Consider the following 21,107-nt stretch of genomic DNA (forward strand, 5'->3'; position numbering starts at 1 on the left):
ATCCACACCTGACTCCACAGGCCAGGGCGGTGAGTGGGGGTTGGAAGGGGAGCTAATGCCGAGAGAGGGAATAACCCAGTCTGGGCTCAGAGGCAAGTCTTGAGTGGGTCTTGAGAGGAAGCTCAGGATCAAGATGAACGGTGCCCCGAAGTTGAAGCGTGGTGGAACTGGGGCTTATCAAATGTACTAAGAAGTTTGAATTTTATCATAAAGCATTTGGGGGTGCATTCAAGAATTTTCAACGAGGGACTTAGAGAGCCAGATCTGTGTTTTACAAAGACTGCCTAGGCTTTATGATAGGGATGGCTGGGCATGAGTAGGAGAACTATTACCAGGCTGGTGCTTCATCCCAGGGGAGAGGTGACAATAAAAGCCTGTGAGAGTGGAGTGCAGAGAAGTGCGCAGAGCTAAGGCCGTTGGGAGAAAGGGTGACAGAACCTGGAGGTGAGTTAGATGAGAGGGGTAGCCAGGGGGAGAAGTGAAGGCTGGTGTCATCACGCTGAGTGTATGGGGGGGTGTATTTGCCAGATGGAAGTCATCAGAAGGATACCATGTTGCAAAGGTTCAGCATTTACATCCACAAAGTTATACTGTTATTTTGGCATTTCTTAAAGCAAAATTGATAGGAATACAATGAATGCTCATTGAGTACATATATGGAAGAGAAAAATCTTTTCTGGTATTCTCTTATATACAGAAGGCAATAAAAGTATGGTTCCTGCCCCCAGGTAGGTTTATACGCTAGTTGACGAAATGCTTACTTGTTATAGAAGATGAAGTGAGGTCTCTAGTTCACTGGGAATGACTCAGGAAATATCATTTTGTGGTTTGATTCTTATCTAAAAATCAAGAAAATATACTCTTGTGTTACTCTATGAATCAAATATACTGTTTCTAGTTGAGATGATAAATGTTTGGAATTATAGCTCTCCGGAAAACATTTTGTTTCATACAGATTAGGCTGACAGCCTATTTTTTACCTTTTATTTTTCATTTTTAAGGAAGATACATCTCATTTTCAGAGTTGAAATAATATTTGGGGAGAGGTAAAGTGGGGAGGGGTGGATGGTCAATGACATATTAAATTTTTTCCTAGGGCTAGAGTATTCTTAAAATTTATTTGAATTGGTTTTGTTTTATAATTTTATATGATTTTTTATGAGATTTATTTATTTATTTTAGAGAGAAAGAGAGAGAGCGAGCACGCATGAGCAGGAAGGGCAGAGAAGAGGGAGAGAGAATCCCAAACAGACTCTCCACTGAGCACAGGGCCCAGTATGGAGCTCAGTCTCACGATCCTGAGATCACAACCTGAGCTGAAACCAAGAGTCTGATGCTCAACCAGCTGAGCCACCCAGGTGCTCCTATCTCATATGATATTATAAGTAACTATGTACTAAATTAATCTTTTTCTGAAATATGTGGTGAGGCTTTTGGTTTTATTTGTGGTGTGTCATAAACAACTCACAAATCACCATTTTGGTGGTTATCTGTGGTTACTTAAGCCACCAGTGATTTATTTATATGCATCACTTAGATGCCTAATTTAAGCCTGTGAGTAAATTATTTTTGCTGTTTAAGACAATTGAATCTATTGACAGGCAAAAATGATGCTTTGTTTTCCTGTTACTCTACACAATATCGCTCTGAAATGAAATAGTTTAAGTGTGATAAACCTCACCTTGATTGAAGCACATTAGGGTATATTAGTAATCGTCACTACTTGCGTTGACACAACCTGTGATTAGACTCTGATCCCCAAATTTTACGGCTTTGTGTTTTGTTTTGCTTTTAAAAGGCAAACCCATAAATGTGATAAATGTAATTCCAAGATAATGGAGTTAGGAAGCCATTACTGAAGGCAATTTTCGAGGAAAATGGAGAGTATAAAATGATGACTTTAAAATATTTAAAATTATGGAGGTGGAAATTAAATTGCAGACTTTGGAGAGAAGTGTGTACCGTGCAGGGGAAATGGAAGTCATCCCTGATTTACAGGAAGAATTTACAGCGAGATAAAAGGCCAGAGAGAATGGCAAATGTGGAGTTTAAATATTTTAAAAGTAACCATTTCAATTAGTTTCTGCATTTAAAAAATGGCATGTTGCAATAGGACATACAAATTCATAAGGGGCATATTTATCTAAGCTCTTTCTGACCTTGCTTCAAACAATGTATTTGAGAACTAAGTATGATCTGAAAAAGAGTTTTGTTTCTTTTTTCTATTTCATCTTTGCTTTTGGTGTTTATATGTTTAATGTTGTCCTTAGGTAAATTCTAGCAAATGGAGATCTACAGCACAATAGAAAGTACCCAGGGGTCTTTGGTTAGTGACATTAACATGGGGTTCATTTATTAGATTAAAATACATTGTATAGTCTCTTTGGCCATTTACGAAGATGTCTCTGCATTTCTGTATATTTACACATATTCTACTACTAAGAAATTGAAGCAAGTAGCAGTGATTCTGAACCTTGTCAGATCCAGTGCTCTCTTTCGTCGTAAGTACTTTATAAATCTTGGACTGTTTTGAAATCATATTCATAGATACGGAAAAACTACCTACAGACAATTCCAAAGAATAAATCTAATGCTGTAAGTGTAACTTAAAGGAGAAATAGCAAGTAAGCAGTTTACATTAAGGTAGTCTGCATTTTCATTTATAGCCTGTTCGAGCTCTATTCTGTGAGAGGGTAAAATGAGGTGTTAAATGTGTCCACCTGCATTTAGGGTCACCACAGAGCATAAGTTACACACCCCTTGAAGACTTGGTCACCCTGAGTGGCACTGTCAACAATGATGCTGTATTCAAAATGAGTAACTAAGGTTCTAATCCTTCAAAGTGAAAATTTGCCCTGATATAAGCTGAACAGAAATAGAATTCCTAAAAAAGTCGGGGTAAACTTAAACAGTTCAGAAATATTTTGTGCACATTTTCTTGTACCAATTTACTTCCAGGTGAGTCAGAACCTCTTGAATTACTAATTGTAATTCCTTTGAAGGTAACTAGGTTTTGGCCCAGGACTCAAAATATCGTCTTAAGTATAGTAGGTCCTCAATGGATGGTTATTTGTGTATTAGTTTTTTAGAGCATGAACATTTCTATTTTATTGGGAGTAACAGAATGACAGCTGAATGCATCTGAAATGGTTTTGGTTGTCATTCTCCGTTAGCGGAAGGGCCAGAAGTTGGGTCTATCTTTCCCTTCCTTCCCTTTCCAATTTCTTTCAGTAGAAATGCTTTTCTAAAAGAGCAATATACAGGACCTGGCACAGATATTGAAATCTGAAGTTCTTCAGTGCGAAAATTGGAGACTGAAAGAGCCATTGCAAGGAATTGCCAAACACAGGTTCTAATTAAAATTAGAAAAGAAATATTTTGCCCTGGGTCCATGAACACAAATATATTGATATAGGGTGTATATTGTGAGTTTCATTTCTTATAGTGATAATGAACTTGAATTAAGCTCTTCCAGTCCTTCCTTTCATTGCCAATGGCACTAATATGAGGTGGTTGAGTAGAAACAAAGAAGAGCTCACTCATCACACTCTTCAGGTGGGCCAGGGAATGCAATTGCTCTCAAGGCTTATTAGCGGGTTTCGCTTAGCACACTAAGAGTCATAGAGCTGTTTTGCATGTGTTGGGTGGAATATCGTAGAAAGGTAGAATTTCAGAGCCAGAGGACTTTCATCTCCTGACTTGATAGTTACAAACCAAACTCTTGGACAGTATTATAAATAATGGACGCTTTTGATCGTTGTTCTAAAATAATGCTAAGAAAATGTAATCACAACGAGACTGCTTTCCCAATTTTGGAAGTGTTTCTCATAGCAGTGATGTATTTCCCCCAACTCACTTTGTTTCCAAAAATGTCATTAAGAGCAATAGGAATTCATAGAGAAGGTATGGGATGCAATTCCTTCTTCCCACGCTTTGATAAGAGGCATCTTCTTCCCCTTCTCTTCCTCTGTAGAACCCATCAGTTCTCTGAGCCTGTCTGAGATTTCTCCTCTGTCCCTTGTACCGGTCCCTTGTTTGATGGCTTGCAGGCTGAGAATTTGACTAGGACACCTGAGCCGTGGGAGAAGCATTCTCCGTTCACAGCAGCTCTTCCTGCCCACGAGATCTTTGCTGGCAAAGGGACCAGACCGTGTCCTTCTCAGCTGCTGTTGGCACTTATCCCACACTTGGAATTTAATGGTAAATGACAGAGGTTGCCAATCTAAGAGCTAGATACTGGCTTACCAGTTTTGCTCTAAGGTGTTCAAATATTTTTTTTTAATGTTTACACTTTAATGCATAAACATAAATTAATGAAATTCTTCGTTAATTGCTTCAGGCAGTTTTCCTTTTAAGAAAATAAAAAGTTTGTTTTCTTTTCTAGTTGTGGCCAAGCTAGTCCTTTTCCTGTTTCAAGAAGTGAGAAATTTAAGTGGCAAAACAATCTGTGACCTATGACAATAATAAATCCTTTAAGCATGTTTATCTCCTCAATCAGGGACCTTTTTGTTTTTAAAGCTCTGTCAATCTATTCTCTAACATATTCAAGTTTCCTTTTTCTTTCTACAATATCCTTGATATTCTCCAGATCTCCCTTTTCACCCCCATAGGGGGCGTGGGTGGAGGGGCCAGCTCCCGCATCATAGGGTGCTGGCAGTTGGGCTGGGGCTGGAAGAGAGAACGATGCCCTGGGGGCTGTTCTCCAGGGAAAGGCTCCAGGAACAGGCAGGATGGTCTCTGGTTCTCTGAGCTGAGCCTAAGGTGGTCAGGTCAGCGAGTCCCAGCTCATCCTCTCCCTGCCCCCGCATCAGGACACACCTGTACTCCCCACACACTGGGCGCCACCCAGTGCACCCTGCTGTTTTCCTGGGAAACCCCACACTCCACATCTACACACACACACACACACACACACACACACACACACACAGGTTGCTTCTGGAAAGGTCATGGGGTGGAGGCAGGGAAGATGTTGCCGGTGGGCGCCGGGCCAGCCTTGATGGTACATCTCCAGTGGCAACACGCACCGCCGCCTGGTTGCTAGTGCTCGGGGTCTCGGCCCATCAGAGGTGCATGTCATTTACATCTGGGATAGCTCATTCTAGATATAAGAAACCAGTGAATTTAACTGTAAAAAAATTATGGTTTTCTAGGATTGATTTGTAGACATTTCCTTTGACTTAGAAACAGCACACATTGAATGCTGAACAAATACATTATTACCTCCTTCTACTGCCATACCTCTATTTCTTTTATTGGTATGTCCCAAATTTCCTTTTAAATCCTGATGAATTGAAATGGGGATGACTTGTTTCCCTCATTCTACCAGTTCTTTGTGTCTCTTTTCTGGATCGCTCCCTCTGCCTGTCAACAGCCACGTGTGCACTGGGTTTTCAATACTGTTCTGTTTTTCACTTTACCTTCATTATAGTTTGAACTAAATAATTTCAGCCTCTCCTACCTCAGAGGGTTATGAGAAATATTGTTGATCCTGCTGTGGTTTGAAAAACACCTGGAGCTCCTTGGAGAGAAGGTATTAAAGCCATAAATACTGCAGTGCTGGCTGGTGCTCAGGGGATCTGCCAGGAGGAACAGATCCTGTGCGTGCTTGTATTTGGCAAACGTGGGAATGAAGACCCAAACTCGTGTAGGAACCTGGACTGGAAAATATTACTTTAGGCTGTTGGGATCATCCACTGAATTTATAACTTGGTGTCATCTTCAGAGATGGTATCCATATATTCCACAATATTTATTGAGCAACTTAAGGCACCTGGCATTGTGCTGAGATCAGACCTCCTATTGAAGGCTTGCAATCTTCAAGGCATTTCGGGTTTCCCAGGGCGGGGAGAACTGACAACAAATAAAAGACAACACAATAGAAGGTATAGAAGTAAAACAGAAGAGGGAGTGTTTAGCCTAAGGATGAGTAGGAAAATATTTCCTCCTAGGAGGGGGTATCACATTTGAATTTTATGGGATAAGAGGTGATTTTCCTGGACCGGGTTGGAAGGAGTATTATTAGGCCCTCCAGAAGAGGAGATGGCTGATGCAAGATCATAAGTGTGGATGCTGTTCTTGGGGACACTAGAGTACACGGTAGTTTCTAGTAGGAGATGAGACTGGAGGCAGGACTAAAATCATAAAGGATTTTACTAATGAACGTGCACTTTGTCCACTAGTTGCAACGGGAGACATCTGAACCTTTTAAAGCAGAGATGTGGGAGGATCAGATTTGAACTGTAGCTACGTAGTTTTGGACGCAGCATGAACTGGAGGGAAAAAGGGCTAGAATTAGAGAATACCTAGAGGCAGGTATTTCAGTGGTCCCATTGAAGAAACATAGGGAAAAATATAGGAACTAAGTCTTGTATTTTCATTCTATTTGGTTTCAAAGTCATTTTGCTCTGTGGATTTCCCTGCTACCGTGCTTAACCCCCTACAGATGAAATAAATGAATAAGTATTTATTGATTATCAAATATGTGCAAGATATACTATAAGGTGTTTCTAGAGATGAAAATAAATACAATTCACGACATGGTACAATTACCTTGAGAACTTTTGGAACATGGTGGAGTAACAAGCAACAAATGAATATTTTAAAAATTATTTCTGCCTCCAAGGAGCTCGGCATAATTGAGAAAAGCAAGGTAGAAAACACAGCAGTTCATATTTTGTGAGCGTAGCGATTTGTTATGCACAATTAGACATATGAAAAGAGTAAGAGCTGTAGGACTTCATGGCCTAGGGCTGCTGTGGGCAAGTGGGAGCCGATATTGTGGGATGAGGCAGGCCAGCTGGGCCTTGAAAGAAAGATCGAATAAAACAGAGCCGTGTTACCAAAGAAGAATTTCTGGAGGCCTCTGGCAGGTGCTCTGTGTAAATTCAAATTCTAGGTTCCACGTAACATTGGCCAAGTTCCAGAACCGTGCCTGCCCTGGGTTGGCGTTCTTCACAAGGGGTCCAGAGAGGAGGAGAAATGTGAAAGGGACGTGTTAGGAAGTGTTCCCTGGATTGAACAGGAAGGAGGCCAGGCAAAGTGCAGGGGGGTTAACCGGAGCTCATCTGGCAGAGGCACCTGAGGACCCCCGACCCCTGTCAGTCACTGGGCGAGGGTCCCTCTGGGTATGTAGACCCCAGGCAAAGCGGCCTGCATCCTCCCTGAGCAGAACAGCAGGTGCTGGTTGTTCAGGAGAAAGCACCAAGTTGCTGTGCCCAAAAAGCAGAGGGATCTCCCAGGGGGTGCCCATGGCACCTGAAAGCATTTGCTCTGTGTCCTTGTGAAGTACCACTCCTTTCAACTTCACAGAGTTCCCTGCATCACAGGGCTCTTTGGAGCTTCTTCTTCTTCTGTTTTTCTTTTTAAGATTTTATTTATTTATTTGACAGAGAGAGAGAGAAAGACAGTGAGAGAGGGAACACGAGCAGGGCGAGTGGGAGAGGGAGAAGCAGGCTTCCCGCGGAGCAGGGAGCCCAATGCGGGGCTCGATCCCAGGACCCCGGGATCATGACCTGAGCCAAAGGCAGACGCTTAACGACTGAGCCACCCAGGCGCCCCTGTTTGGAGCTTCTGACTCAGAGAGACCCAAGCAGAGGATCTGATCTGTCCATTCTCCCCAGTCATCATTTGCCTCTCTCCCTTACAGAGAACACAAATGTTGTCTGAAAGGCTCAGCTCCCAAGAAATCCTAGCCTTTCTTAATCACGGTCGGTACAGCGTAAGAAATTTTATTAAGTCAAATAGGGCTCATATTCAGATTTTCAAAAGAGAAATGTAAAGGGGCATTTGGTTTGGCTTTCTTTGATTGCTGTCACTATGACTGAGACTGGAGGGCCACATGTTCCCCTTTCCTTATATAGAATGAATGCCTTCTGTTTCTGAGGTCACGTCTCTGTCTGCAGAATTGACAGAAATTGCTTTCCAGTTTTTCAGAGTAATTTCAATTGGATAGGAATCACAGTGGTAAATATGGTGAACCCCAATTTTCTGAGCAGTGAGTTTAAAGACTTGATTTTGCAATTCAGTTAATTTTATTACACTCTCATTCTATGGAGGTTGAAGTAGGTGTGTCCTCATATATGTGTTTCTGTAATGTGCGCGTGATGTGTGGTGGGGATTTTCCCCATTTTTAACATTGTATCTTATCGCTTCTTAGTCATTATTCATATGTCATTCATCAGAAATTCTACTTACTTGTTCTCCACAAAACCAACTGGAAATATACATGAAAGGTAGTGAGGGAGATACTGTAAAAAATAGGGACATGGGCAGGAAATGTAGAAGAAAGGAAATTGAACATGGAGTAGATGCACTTAGTGCACAAAGCTTAGCTAATCGAGTATCTTGTGTTTGGTGTCCTCAGCAGATTTTCTTTGGGCAAATAACTGTGTTTGTTCGGTTGAGACCCTTTGACAGACCTTGCCAAGCCCAGAGTGAGCCAACAGCATAGCTTTTAGTTGGCTGGGAACCAAGGTCACTTGGTTTCCATCCCAGAGTTTCTGTGGACACGGGGCTCTGTTTGTGCAATGACCTGCTTATGTGTCTCTCCACCAACTCACACCTGTGCCTCATTTGTCTTTACATCCATATAAATTTTTCTTGAAGGAGTGAATAAATGAGTGAGCGAATAAATGAATGAATGAGTAGCAAAAGAGGTAGCATTTTGTTGCCTCCTGTTTGTAATTTATCTTCCTGCTCAAGTCTCCCAACCGCCCGGCCCTTGCGGGCGCTCCCCCTGCTTCTGCCCCCTGTGTTCCCTGGGAGCACGGTGGCCTGGGACATGGCTGGCTCCTGGCTCTTCTCAGTCTCCTCCGCCACAGCCCATCTATTCCTGGCCACTCGCCTGTGGGAACCTGCTTCCTTTCCTTTCACTTGGAAAGCAATCTAATGGATGATTTCACACTAATGTGTTGGTGCCTGCCAGGAGCTGAGGTTGTTATGTGCATTTTAACATGGACAAGTAAAGAAAGTGATTTCTAATTATAGGATTTAAGACATCATAAAATAAGATATTTAGGGACAGGGGCTTCCTGGAGCCTATTTTGCCTCTGTGAAATCCTGCCCAGTTGCAGGTAGGAAGGAAAATTCTATGGCGCGTAGTTCCTCACAGATAGGGGATGGGATGGCAGCCTTGGCTTAGGGGCAGCTCCCTGAGCCTCCTCCCTAGGAGGGACTCCCTTCTCTGCCACCCTCCAGCCATCTGGGTGACTTCACTTGGGGTTATTATTGGTGTTGGGGACTGAATGATACAGCGCATGTAATGCCTTTCATGCTGGCACATATTAGGTCTCATTCAAGGTATATTATTTTGCCTTTAAAATATGTTGACAATGTTTAAAGTAACTGAAACAAAATGCTTAATGTAGTCTTCAGTGACAATTCACTAACACAATCTATTCTCTAGCAGGAGATGATTAGGGTTGATGCTAATCTTTTGGTTCTGTTTCTATAAAACTCTGTCATGCAGAAAGTCTGCATTTAAATAAAATCTTTAAAAAAAAAAAAAAGAAAGTCTGCATTTGGCCTCAGCGAGGCCACTTGCTAACCTTTTAGTAGAAAACAAGCCAATGCTCCCGGGCTGTATTGTCATCTTTTGGTTTTACAAGACCTCAGAACTATACTATTTAAAATTCTTATATCCCATGAGTCATTTATTTTTCTGGTTGGGAGGAACTGCAGAGATGCTCCAATGGAAGACTTTTTCATGTACTTCAACAAACTCTACGGTAGAGACTTAAAAAAAAAAAACAAAACAACAAAACATAGTTCTCATTGTACCATGACAGAGAGATTGAAATATACATTTTAACAATTAAAACCTGTGAGCAAAATTTACATATGAAGATCCATGGTGATCCTTCAGACAGACATTCTCAAGCTTTGGGGAGCTCCATGAAGCCACGGGGGCCGGGTGCAGCCTGGGGTCTGTGGGTGGGGGGCGCTGTGGCCACAGCAGTTGCTTTGAATCACAAGCCAGGGGATCTGAACCACAAATCTGCCCGGCCCGAGTCGTGTTCTCAGTGTTCTTCTGTGCTCAGACATCACAGTCTGGACATGCTGCAAACCTTCCCTTCATGTGCATCTTCTGCGCTGAGTCTCTGATCTGCCATCCAGGACCTGTTCGCCTGCTTCTAGTTACTTCTTTCGTTGAAACAAGTGGCCTTGCTGGGCCTGACAGTTTTGTCAGGCTGTGTTTTTATCTCTGAATGCAGCTCTAGTTCTTCCCACTTCATCTGTGCTGTTCAGTCAAGCAATCTTTTAGCTTATTTTTTTTCTTGTTCGGTTATCTGCACTCTAAGTGAAGGACAGGGAATGACAGTAGTTGGGAGGGAGCTTGTGAAGACCTCCGATTTCCCTAACTGGGTGGCCTTGCTGCCTCTGGTAGGTTCTCGTAAGATCCAGACTGTATGAGAAATGCCAGCCTGACGAAGTCTTTCCCCAACCTCCTCCCACCCCCATGGTGGTGTGCTAGGGCCGTCTTAGCAAGATTCCACAGCCTGGGAGCTATCATCTCCGCTCTGGAGCTGGAAGTCTCAGACCATGGTGTCCACGTGGTCGGCTCCTTCTGAGGCTGCTAGGGGGAGTCTGCTCCAGGCCTCTCTCCTCACTTACGGTGGTTTCTGGCACTCTTTGGCATTCCCTGGTTTGTGCACACTTTCCCGTGACCTCTGCCTTCCCCTTCACGTGAAGTTCTCCCTGGATGCATGTCTGTGTCCCCAGGCATGGTCAGGTTGGTTTGGGGGCTGCCCCACTCTGGTGTGACCTCATCTTAACTGATGACCTCTGAAATGACCCTCCTTCCAGATAAGGTCACATGCTGAGGTGCTAGGGGTTAGGACTGCAATTTGTGAATTTTGGGGGGACACAGTTCAACCCATAACCCCCCCTCTAAGCATCCTCTGGGAACATTCCAACTTTTTAGAGAAGTACCATGCCCACTACTTTGATTGCCTTCTGCCTTTGGAATGATCGCAGCACCGGGTGTTTACAGGGTGGTCAGGAGTGTGTTGGACTCAGCTTATGGGGTGCACTGCCCTGGTTTCAGCTAATGGCTACTGTTTGCCCCTGTTTCTGGTCTGCTTGAAGCTGCCCAGCACCATAGTTCGGGGCCCACCAGGACTGCCTTTTCTGCTTTTTGTCTGTCACCTGCTGAGCTGTGGGGGAAGCAGAGTCACCCTTGGGAACTTTAGCCTCTCGAGTCTGTGCTCCTTCTTCCGTCTTCCATGCATTGCCTGCACTGCAGCCCCTGCCTGTGAGCTTCAAAACTGCCATTTCTCCACTCCCTGGACCTTGTTGCCTGCTTGTGATTGGGAGTTTGTGTGTTTATTTCTTTTGCTTGCTTCCCCCCCGCAATTTTTCTTTATTTAAAAATTTTTTAAAGTATTTATTATTGGGGTAAAATATAACATGATATTAGTTTCAGGGGTACAATATAATGACTTGATACGTATATTGAGAAGTGTTGACCTCAAATCTAGTTAACAACCATCACCCGTACATGGTTACGAAATTTTATTTTTTCTTTGATGAGAACTCTGAGGATGTAATCTCTTAGCAAGTGCTTGCTTATTTTTGAGATCTTTATCTCAGGTCATTTTAAATACTTCCTTAGTCATAATGCAGTGGACATTTTATTTTGCATTTAAATGGGGCACTTTAAGAGCTTTTAGGAAAGTTCTCTCTTGAGCACATACATAGTCTAGGCACAGTGGGAATACGCGAAGCTGCTACTATCATCACTTCTAATTAGCTGGAGTAATAGTGCTCCTGCAGATAGTTTAGGGCAATTCTGGCTGTTTAATTTTTAGCCTATTTTAAACATCATAAGAGCAAGTTATTGTCTTGTGTTTTGGAAACCCTGGGGAGAGGTCTGACTGAGCAGGGGCAGTGGATTTGGACATCTGCACGTAAGAGATGTTTGGAAATTGCAGGTGGGGGGGATTACCCAGGGATGGTGAGCAAAGGGGGATGGGCATTGGAACCCCGGGGGAGGAGTGGGGAGGGACAACATTTTAAAAGACCAGCAGAGGCGGAAGGGCCCCTGAGTAAGACTGTGGAGGAAGGTTAGAAAGGAAAGACGACAGGCAGGGACACGCAGGGTCAGAGAGGGCGAGCGGTTTCCAGGATGGAGTAGCATCCGGTACTCAAGGTCAAGAACATGCATGACTTGCCGTGTTGGAGAATGGTAGGAGTGGTTCCTCGGTGCCTTGAAGCACACATGAGAAATGAGGCAGAGTCAGGAGCAGTGGATTCCTTCCAGAATTTTGAGTGAATAGAGAAGAAGAAAGGGGGATTAGTCAGCAAGCACCACAGGGTCCAAAATTGGTTTTCAGGGATGGGAGACATCCTGTCTGTAGCTGAGGAGTTCTGTGTTTTCGTATTCCCAGGGATTGTTTGCCTGGGTGTCACTGGACATGTTTCTCTGCTCTTTGGAGTTCTGTAAATTGGTAGGTTAGTTTTAGAGGCTTGAACCGGGTCAGACTGGAGTATTTCGGCAAGGCTACTATTCTCAGGGTGGCATCGTGGAGACATGAATGGGCTTTTTTGTGAATTTGCAGACATTGATGATCATTGCCTGGAACAGTTAATTCCTTTAGGCATTACACATGGGATTTCAAACACATTTCTCAGTATGAGAGGTTTTGTGGATGTAAATATCCCCCTGCTCCAGATCAGTGGGTGCACACAGTGACTGCAAAGTGAAAATACAAGTACATTTTTTATTCAAAAATGATCTCTTGACTTCTCTGCTCTATGCCAAACACTGCTCTAGGTCCTAAGTATAGAGTGGTATGTAAAGGTCTATACAGAGGCCTGGGCCTATGAAGCTTCTAATAAGTGGACTCAGGGTTTTGCGAAGTTGATGAGTGATAACACAGGGCTGCTCACGCTGCACGTAAAGCCAGTGCTGGTGAGAAGGGTGAAGGAGGACAGCTTCACAGCTGGGGACTTGGTGGCGGCCCGGGGCAGTGGCATGATGCACAGGTGTACCCAGGAATGTTTGGGGGCCCCCAGGGATTGAGTGGTGCTTGGCAAAGCTGATGAAGCACTGAGATAATTTTTTAAAACGATCCGTTACCATGTCGGAAAAATCATATACAAAGTACAGAGAATTTCATCATATTATTCTGTAATAATATCGTGTAAAAACAACACACAGACCAATTTCTTAGAACAGACAAAATCCTGCGCATTGAGAACACCCAGTGCTGATGAGGACGGAAGTAACATGAAGCCTCATTCATTGCTTGTGGGCATGGAAAACGGGGTAGCCACTATGGAAGGCAGTTTGTCAGTTTCTTGCAGAATTAAATATACTCTTACCATACAATCATGCTTCTTGATCTATGCCCAAAGGAATTAAAAATTCGTGTCCACGCGAAGTCCTGCACGTGGTTGTATGCAGAAGCTTTCCTCATAATTGCAAAATTGTTTTGGGAGCACCTAAGATATCCTTCAGTAGGTGAATGGATAAATAAACTGCGGTCCATCCAGACAATGGAGTATTATTCAACACTAAAAAGAAATGAGCTATCAAAGCATGAAAGTACATAGAGGAACCTTACATGCTCCTTGCCAAGTGCAAGAAGCCAATCTGAAAGGCTATTTGCCATATGATTCCAGCTATCTGACGTTCTGGGAAAGGCAGAAGTATGGAGGAGTAAGAGTATCAGTGGGTGCCAGGGCTTGGGGCGGGGCGGCGGGAAGAGTAGGCAGAGCACAGAGGAGTTTTAGAGCAGCAAACATACTCCGTATGACATCATGGTGGATATGTGTCCTTATACATTTGTCCAAACTCATAGAATGTACAACACCAGAAGTGAACTCTAATATAAACTCTGGACTTTGGGTGATTATAATGTGACAATATAGGTTCCTACTTGGTATAAAATGTGTCATCCTGATGGGGGATGTCCATAATGGGGAGGCTGTGTGTCACGGGAGGGAGGAAGTATGTGGGGAAATCTCTGTACCTCCCTCTCAATTTTGTTGTAAACATAAGACTGCTTTAAAAAACAGTCTTTTAAACGAAACAAAACAAAATGCATTCTATTCTATGTTTATGCTGAGAATTAATACATCACTAAATAGATATATAAAATTAACTGGTGTTTATTATTTTTGTTTCTATATTTAAGGTTCTAATCAAACTTTTTCTTCCCTATCAACTACAACATTTTGGTCCCTATTTTAAGTAGATGCACTTTCCAATTCCAAGCACGTCAGGATGCCAGGGTCTCTTGTGTGGGGGTTTTTTCAGACATATTTCCTGTCACCTTACATGTGCCGTGCAGGAGGATCAGGTGACATGAGCAGACAGCAAGCAACACAAGAGGCCAGGCAGGCTCTGCAGACCTCCTCTGGGTCTCGGTTTTTATCTGACACCAACCAGCTATTCTGTTCATCTGGGAAGGTTAAATGGGGGCTGCTCTGTGCCTCTGAACCACCTGCCTCTGAGTGGGGGTCTGCTTCTTTCAGTCCCGTCTGTGTCTACTGACAGGTGATTCTGGGTCCTTACGTAAAGCCTGGGCTGGGGAACCTTCCCCGCTCCCTGGAGGATAGCTCCACCCGAGACCGTGATGCCTAGCTGTTCAGCATGGGCGATTGCCTTCACTGCTTTGTGCATTTGTCCTTGGAACCAATGCAGACACTCCTAAGAGAAGATCCCCCTTTATACCTGAGCCAACATCACATGGCACTGCTTCCTGAGAGCAGGTTTTCGTTACATGGGCACATCAAGCTCCTGAGATGGGTGGAGGGTGGCCCCACAGAGGAAGACAACAAAACAGCAGGTGTGCAGCACTGAAGACAAATTTCAGGACGGACAGGGCTAGCCTGCCGCCAACTTCTGCGGGTCAAGCTCTGCTTACACAAACACTTGTTTCTTTGTCTTTTTTTCCTTTCTTTTATTTCCTTATATTTTCCCAGTACAGTGTATGTGTATCTGATTTAGTCTTTTATTTATATTGTCTCTCATTTTTTTTCTCTTTTCTCATATCTTCTTTTCACTGTCTTAATTTTATTTTAGTTTCTCCTTTGTTTTCTTTAGACTTTTATTTTCTTATTTTTTCCATGTCTTATTAATTTTCTCCCTTTCCTTCTTTTTTATTCCCCTGTTCTTCCGTTGTCTTTTTATTTAGAAATAAAATGCTTCCTGTGTGCTTGTTATGTGGGTTAAGTGTTAATTTGATAAATAGTTGTACGATTACAAATTGAAAAACTGGAGTGCTGTGGTTTTCTCTTTTCAACAACATTTTGACCAATGGAACCACTTGTTGAATAAAAGAAGCTAGTTTTTGGTGGAGATGAAACTATTATAGACACAGTACTCTAGTTTAATATAGACAGCAAATCTCTTACTGTGTTTTAGACTCAATTTCTTCTTCTCTCAAGTGTGGTGTCTACTCTCCTCTCCCTGTCCCCTCGACTCTTCTTTTCTTTTCTTTTCTTTTTCAATTGGAAGTCAAGAAAGGGGCCCAGAACTATCTGGTGCTTGTTTACTGAGTGCTCTGTTCTGAGTATCTCAGCTATGGTGGTAGAAAAGTGGGAAAATATTGAAGGACTTTCTTGGTACATGGGGATTTAAATCACATGTGGACCCCTTCTCTATGTAGCCTAAAACAACCTGTATATCTGAAAGATAAGTTTATATAGGTATTTATTCAAATGAAAATGATCTGTTATCTCTTCAATGACCATTAAAATCAGTCATTACTATCTGGATACAATCTTTGAGTCACCAGCCCAGCATTACCACAGAATAATCTTGTGAAATTCAGCCTCTTGATAAGATCATTACCAAGAAAAGTACCAGGGGTTTTGATTACACTTCTTGTTATATGGTTAACCATGTAAAACTTGAGAGAATATGTGCGAACAAGTATATCCTCTCTTCTATTTATTTACTTGCCTCTTTCAAAGGTCTTTTCTTACAAAAATGTGTCATGAAGATATCAATTACAGTTGATGAAATTGTGTTAAATAACATCACCACAACTTTTGATAGAACTTTCTGGGTATCTCCCACCTTTGCACCCCAAAATTTGAGGACTTATGTGTAATCATTTGCTTCTTGTTTTCAGATAGTTTTGAGATCGCTGTGCCATCAAATAGCCACATTGTCTCAGAACCTGGGAAAAATGTCACGCTCACCTGTCAGCTACCACAGAAGTGGCCAATACACAAGGTTTCGTGGGAAAAGATCCAGCCCCATCAGATCGACCTCCTGACTAGCTGCAACTTGTCCCAAGGGAAAAGTTATCCTTCAAAGTACCAAAGACAGATACTCAGTGACTGTAGTCAGGGCATGAGAAGCACCTTCATCATCATGCCCCATGTCACGGCCTCTGACTCAGGACTTTACCGCTGTTGTTTCAAGGCCAGTGCAGGGGACAATGAAACCTCTGAAACGTTCGCGATGAGGTTGACTGTAACTGACGGTGAGTACGTCATGGATGTCTTCCAGGGTTAAAAATGGAAAAGGCCAACCACTGTGGATTGGTTTCTGTTGTCTTTTTCATGACTCTATTGTTCAAAATATTTTTTAATGTTGGAGCTTAGGTAAGAATGCTAGGATTTGGTTTTTCTTTATCTTGCTAATCCATCAATCACAGATTTAACAATTACAAATCTTTCCAGTTTCTTGATCTGCCACATTCCTGAAATTAAAAAGATAATTGGTAAGTCTAAAAAAATACATGGTATTAACAGCCTGCGAGTTTCAGCCGGGTAACTTCTATTTGTTTCCAACTACGGTGCAGCGTCTTGATGGTGGTGACTAAGTTTTATAATCCTCGTGTATCCTCAGCAATAACAAAATGGTGCTGGATTGGTATTTGCTGTGTCAGTGTTGAGTTGAATGGAATTTAATAAATGTTTGATAACGTTACTCCTTTGCGAGCTCAGGGCTTTGATTCCTTCCATAGTTTTCGGCCCTTGGGGCAGAAACAGACTAGCCTTCTGGGCCTTTCAACCTTAGCAGGCTTCCCACAAGGCTCAGCACTAATTTTGTATTAGTAATTTGTTTCCTGTGTCATAAGGAAGCCCTAATCGTGTAAGCTGCAGGCCCCACAGAACCCGCGTGAGAGTAAGAAAAAGTAACTTTTCACTTCCCGAAGTGCAAGTGCAGAGAGGCCTCGAGAGAAGTGTGTGGCGGGGTCGGAGTGAGAGGGAGGTGGTCTCAGGCTCTCCTGGCTCGGCCTCTGGCACATTTTCTCACAGCAGACGAACATGTCAGAAGAAGCCATTTTTGCTGGTGACAGAAATTGTATTAACTTTTTCCTTCCATCCTTCCTTCCTTACTCCCTTCCTTCTTTCCTTTCACCATTCGCTCTCTCTCTCTCTCTCTCTCTTTCCCTCATTCTTTCATGTGCTTCCAGCCAGCAATGGGCCTTGGCCTGTGTGTAGACTGCTAGAGCCAAGGTTTCTCAGGATTTGGCTGTCCCTTTACAGACTCTGATTATACTGCAGACCGATGTCTATTCCTGCATTGGAAAGGAAGAACAACAGGGTTCATACCTGCAGCAGCTGTGTGTGCTAAGGAGGACATTGGCAGAGGACAGCGCTTTCTCATACATAATCACCTCGGACCCCATTGAGCCTTCTATGCTGCTCTTAGGGCAGCGTGGGTTGTGGGCGAGACCTAAATTGTTCTGAGAACTTGACATAAAAGAGAGGGGTAATGGAATATGTGGGGGAGAAAAATTAACAGAGTTTCTTCATTTTAGGTGTTGACTCCATTCCTTCAGACGTATATACAAAATATTTTGTACCTTAAAAACAAAAACAAAAGCCTTGCATTAGAGAAATATTTTTTAAACCTGGCCAGGGGAAAAAAAATCATTAGTTTTCTCTCAGACACCAAGGCAAGGAAAATTTCTATTCAGAAAAATAGCATAAAGAAACTTTTTCAAACAAATAGAAAATAAAATCTTTTACATTATATGTTGCAAAAATAATTATAAACATGTTAAATTATAGAAAAAAATAGAGGTAACAAATTTTTAGGAGGTATAGTTATTTAACTTTTACTAATTAATAAAAATGCATTTGTCCAGACATGACTAAATTTCTTGCACAAAACTATAATATAAGCTGTAAACGATATGAAGGTGACTGAATGTAATGGTCAGTATTGTTAGTGTCCATGTGTTTTAAACACTTGCAAAATGGCTTTTTGATATTCAATTGGCAAGTTAAAAGAATATCAACAGGGCTTATTAGTAAAAAGTTATAACTAATGGAAAATGCCCAGCTTTTGACTGTATGTTTTGGTTTAATTCCTTTTTAAAATAAATGTAAGTAAAGATTGAAAATAAAAAAGTCAGATGGAAAAGCAGAAATAGATCACTTGCATTTGCTCTGTTGTAATTTGATTATTTCAAGTCTTGAGGCTGTTTGGTGAAAAATCAATGTAGGGATTAAAGCAGACACGTACAAGATGTGGAGCAGATTTAATTTATTTCAACTGTCGAGAGAGAGATGATTGTGACACAAATTTTATAAACTGCTATGCATCCTTTTGTTCCCTCCCATCAACTTCTTTTTTAGGATCCAAAGGAGAGATTTTCACGACTGTCATATTCTACACACACACAGGGCTCTTTCCTGTGGTTGTGTTCATTGTCAGACAAGTACTAGGTACTCAGAGGTCACCCAGAAGATAACACAATGTCAACCATGTCCCCTCTATCCAGTTCTTGCATATTTTGAACAGAGGGAGATAGTAGCAGAAGTGTGGTTTGAACCCGAATTTCCTATTGACTATCTTTGCTGAGTGAAAAATGTCTGTCTCCTGTCCTTTGCACTCAGAACCTGGGAAGTAGTTTGAAATAGCTCCAGATTGACTTTTTTGAATTTGAAACTTGCCTAGACCACAGGGGCAAGGAACAGGGGGAAATGTGAATATACTGACAGTGACCAAGATTATTTGGGGCCCTACATGTCATCTAGATTGGCCTTAGTCATGAGAAAAGCATCTTTGTTTCCACCAAAAGAATTTGGGAAGCTTTTTAATATGAACTAAATGATGTTGAGACTACTATTGTTTCAACTGAGCTTACTGATTATAAAAAGAATGTGGATCAAAGAAATGAAATCAGCTCTCTCAGAAAGTTTCTGGAGAAGACTAGTTTTGAGCAAACCTCTGTTTGCTGCTGCCAAGCAGTATTGTTACTCATGTCCTTGTCCGATCTTCTGCCACCGATGAGGCCACTCAGCTGAACCACCCAGTTCCAATTGATGATCAGAGCATAGAAAAGAGACAAAGTACGAGAAGTAACACAAAACATGCATGGGGAGGGTGGAGGAGGGATGAGGAACTTGTGTGTGGATGACTGCAAGCAAATGACTAGGTTGGTACAGAGATTTTGAATTCTGGGTTAATATAAAAGGAGGGAGGTTTAATTAGGGTGATGACTTGGTGCAGTTCTGGATCTCATATAAGATCAATGAAAGCCACCAAAATGGCAAAATGGTATTCAAGGACATGTAAGTGGAATCATTGAGTGCAGAATCAAAGAGAAAATTGAGACGGAGGAATCTAATTGTGAGTTAGTTGTAACAGTCAGTGCGTGAATGCTCGAACTCACATACTAGATCTTTGGGCACAAAACGGAGCCCACTCCAGACAGACAAATTTAATGGTGCCTCCCCTGGGCCGGCAAATTAGAAAAAAGGTGCCCCTTCCTCCAGGTTGCTGCAGACCGCAAAGCTGGTGTGCAGGCTTGGTGGCGGGGCGGGGGGGGGGGGCACAGGCTCCTTACCCACCTAGTCTGGCAGAAACGTGGTCTGGATGAGGGCAGAGAGAGGTTAGTCTGATTAGAATGTCAGCTTGCGCTTGCCAAGGCCTTGCTAGTCACTCACACTTTCCTACTTTCTCTTTTTCCCAACCAACCTACTAGTTTTCATCACATTTACCTCCTTTCCTTTAGAGTTTCAGTCAGATCTCCTCCATCTTCGTGATTTTTCCACATTAGCCCAAACTACTTCCCTGCCATTGAACTATTGAACATTTTGAATTTCTCAAACTTTTGTAACTTGGAAATGTATACCATTGAGTCACTTAATAATTGCATTTGTTTGCAGTGGTCCAGAGATTTATTTTAGAAATTACTTGAGATTAGGGATTATGGCATCTCTGCTTAGAGGTGTCAAAATATCTTTCCAGAATATTCTCATTAAGTGTTCTCAACTGATTCTTTGTATGTTAATATTTTATCTATCCTAGTATATTTCTACATATTTTACTTATATTCTAAAATGTGTCCATTTTATTTTCAAGTTTTCTAGCTTGATTATTTCTAGGTTTCCTTCATCAACATTTAACATTTGAGGTTTAGTGATAGCTGATCAAAGAAACCTAAACTCTGAGGAGATCAGTTGCAATGTTTGGGGAGAAAACTTTCATGAATGTTGTTTACATTTATATCTTTCAAAAAAGCCTATTTCCTTTCTTAACTTTATTTTGTTTTGCATGTTTTATATAAATGGTGGATAATTGCAAGTCACTGGATCTGGTGGATGGGGTTTATAAATGAAAATTACAGAAGTATTCACTAGAAAATCATGGGGCCACAGCCAAGGGAATCTTCCCGTATGTTTCTTCTGTGAGGTATAGGGTTGACAAACAGGTAGGAGCGTAGAGGAATAGGGTGCTTGCCTATACATGGCTTGATGGAGATTGACTTTGGGACTCAATGCTCCTGAGTTGGACTAGAAGAACATGGAGGAAGAGAAATGAGCTTCATTTGTTTCTTTGGCCTTTAGTTTCCACTAAAATGCATCCAGTTTGCTCCCAGATGATTTGGGTTCCTGAACAGTGTCAGATGTAGACAAGAGAATTTTTTTTTTTTAAGGATCTACTCATCCAGAACCTTCTGTCCCATCCTTATGAATTTATGATAGGTCTGAATATTGTAGGCATGGGCGTTGTCCTAGCTGGTATGCACCGGAATGTCAGATACATTTATTTCCATGACATAGTGTGATGAACTTCAGCTTTTTAATATCTTCACCTACATAGAAAATAATGTTCCTGACAGCTCTTTATATAATTAGAACCACAGCACCAGAATCCAAAAGCACTAGTGTCACTGCTCACAAGA

The 21,107-nt window shown here is 42.1% G+C and overlaps 1 protein-coding gene across 3 annotated transcripts in view; it reads left to right on the forward strand.

Annotated features, from left to right (window-relative positions):
- The window catches only part of CD226 (CD226 molecule), an 86,940-nt gene that overhangs the window by 43,121 nt on the left and 22,712 nt on the right, over positions 1-21,107 (forward strand). For all 3 annotated transcript variants that reach the window (XM_028102947.2, XM_028102945.2, XM_028102946.2), the window contains exon 4: positions 16,086-16,442. In XM_028102947.2, coding sequence (XP_027958748.1) covers positions 16,086-16,442 — 357 coding nt within the window. The remainder of the gene's footprint in view (positions 1-16,085; positions 16,443-21,107) is intronic.

Source organism: Eumetopias jubatus, unplaced genomic scaffold (assembly GCF_037043125.1).
Source record: "Eumetopias jubatus isolate StellerSeaLion01/CBP00866 unplaced genomic scaffold, mEumJub1_p1.0 scaffold_16, whole genome shotgun sequence".
Lineage (NCBI taxonomy): Eukaryota > Metazoa > Chordata > Mammalia > Carnivora > Otariidae > Eumetopias > Eumetopias jubatus.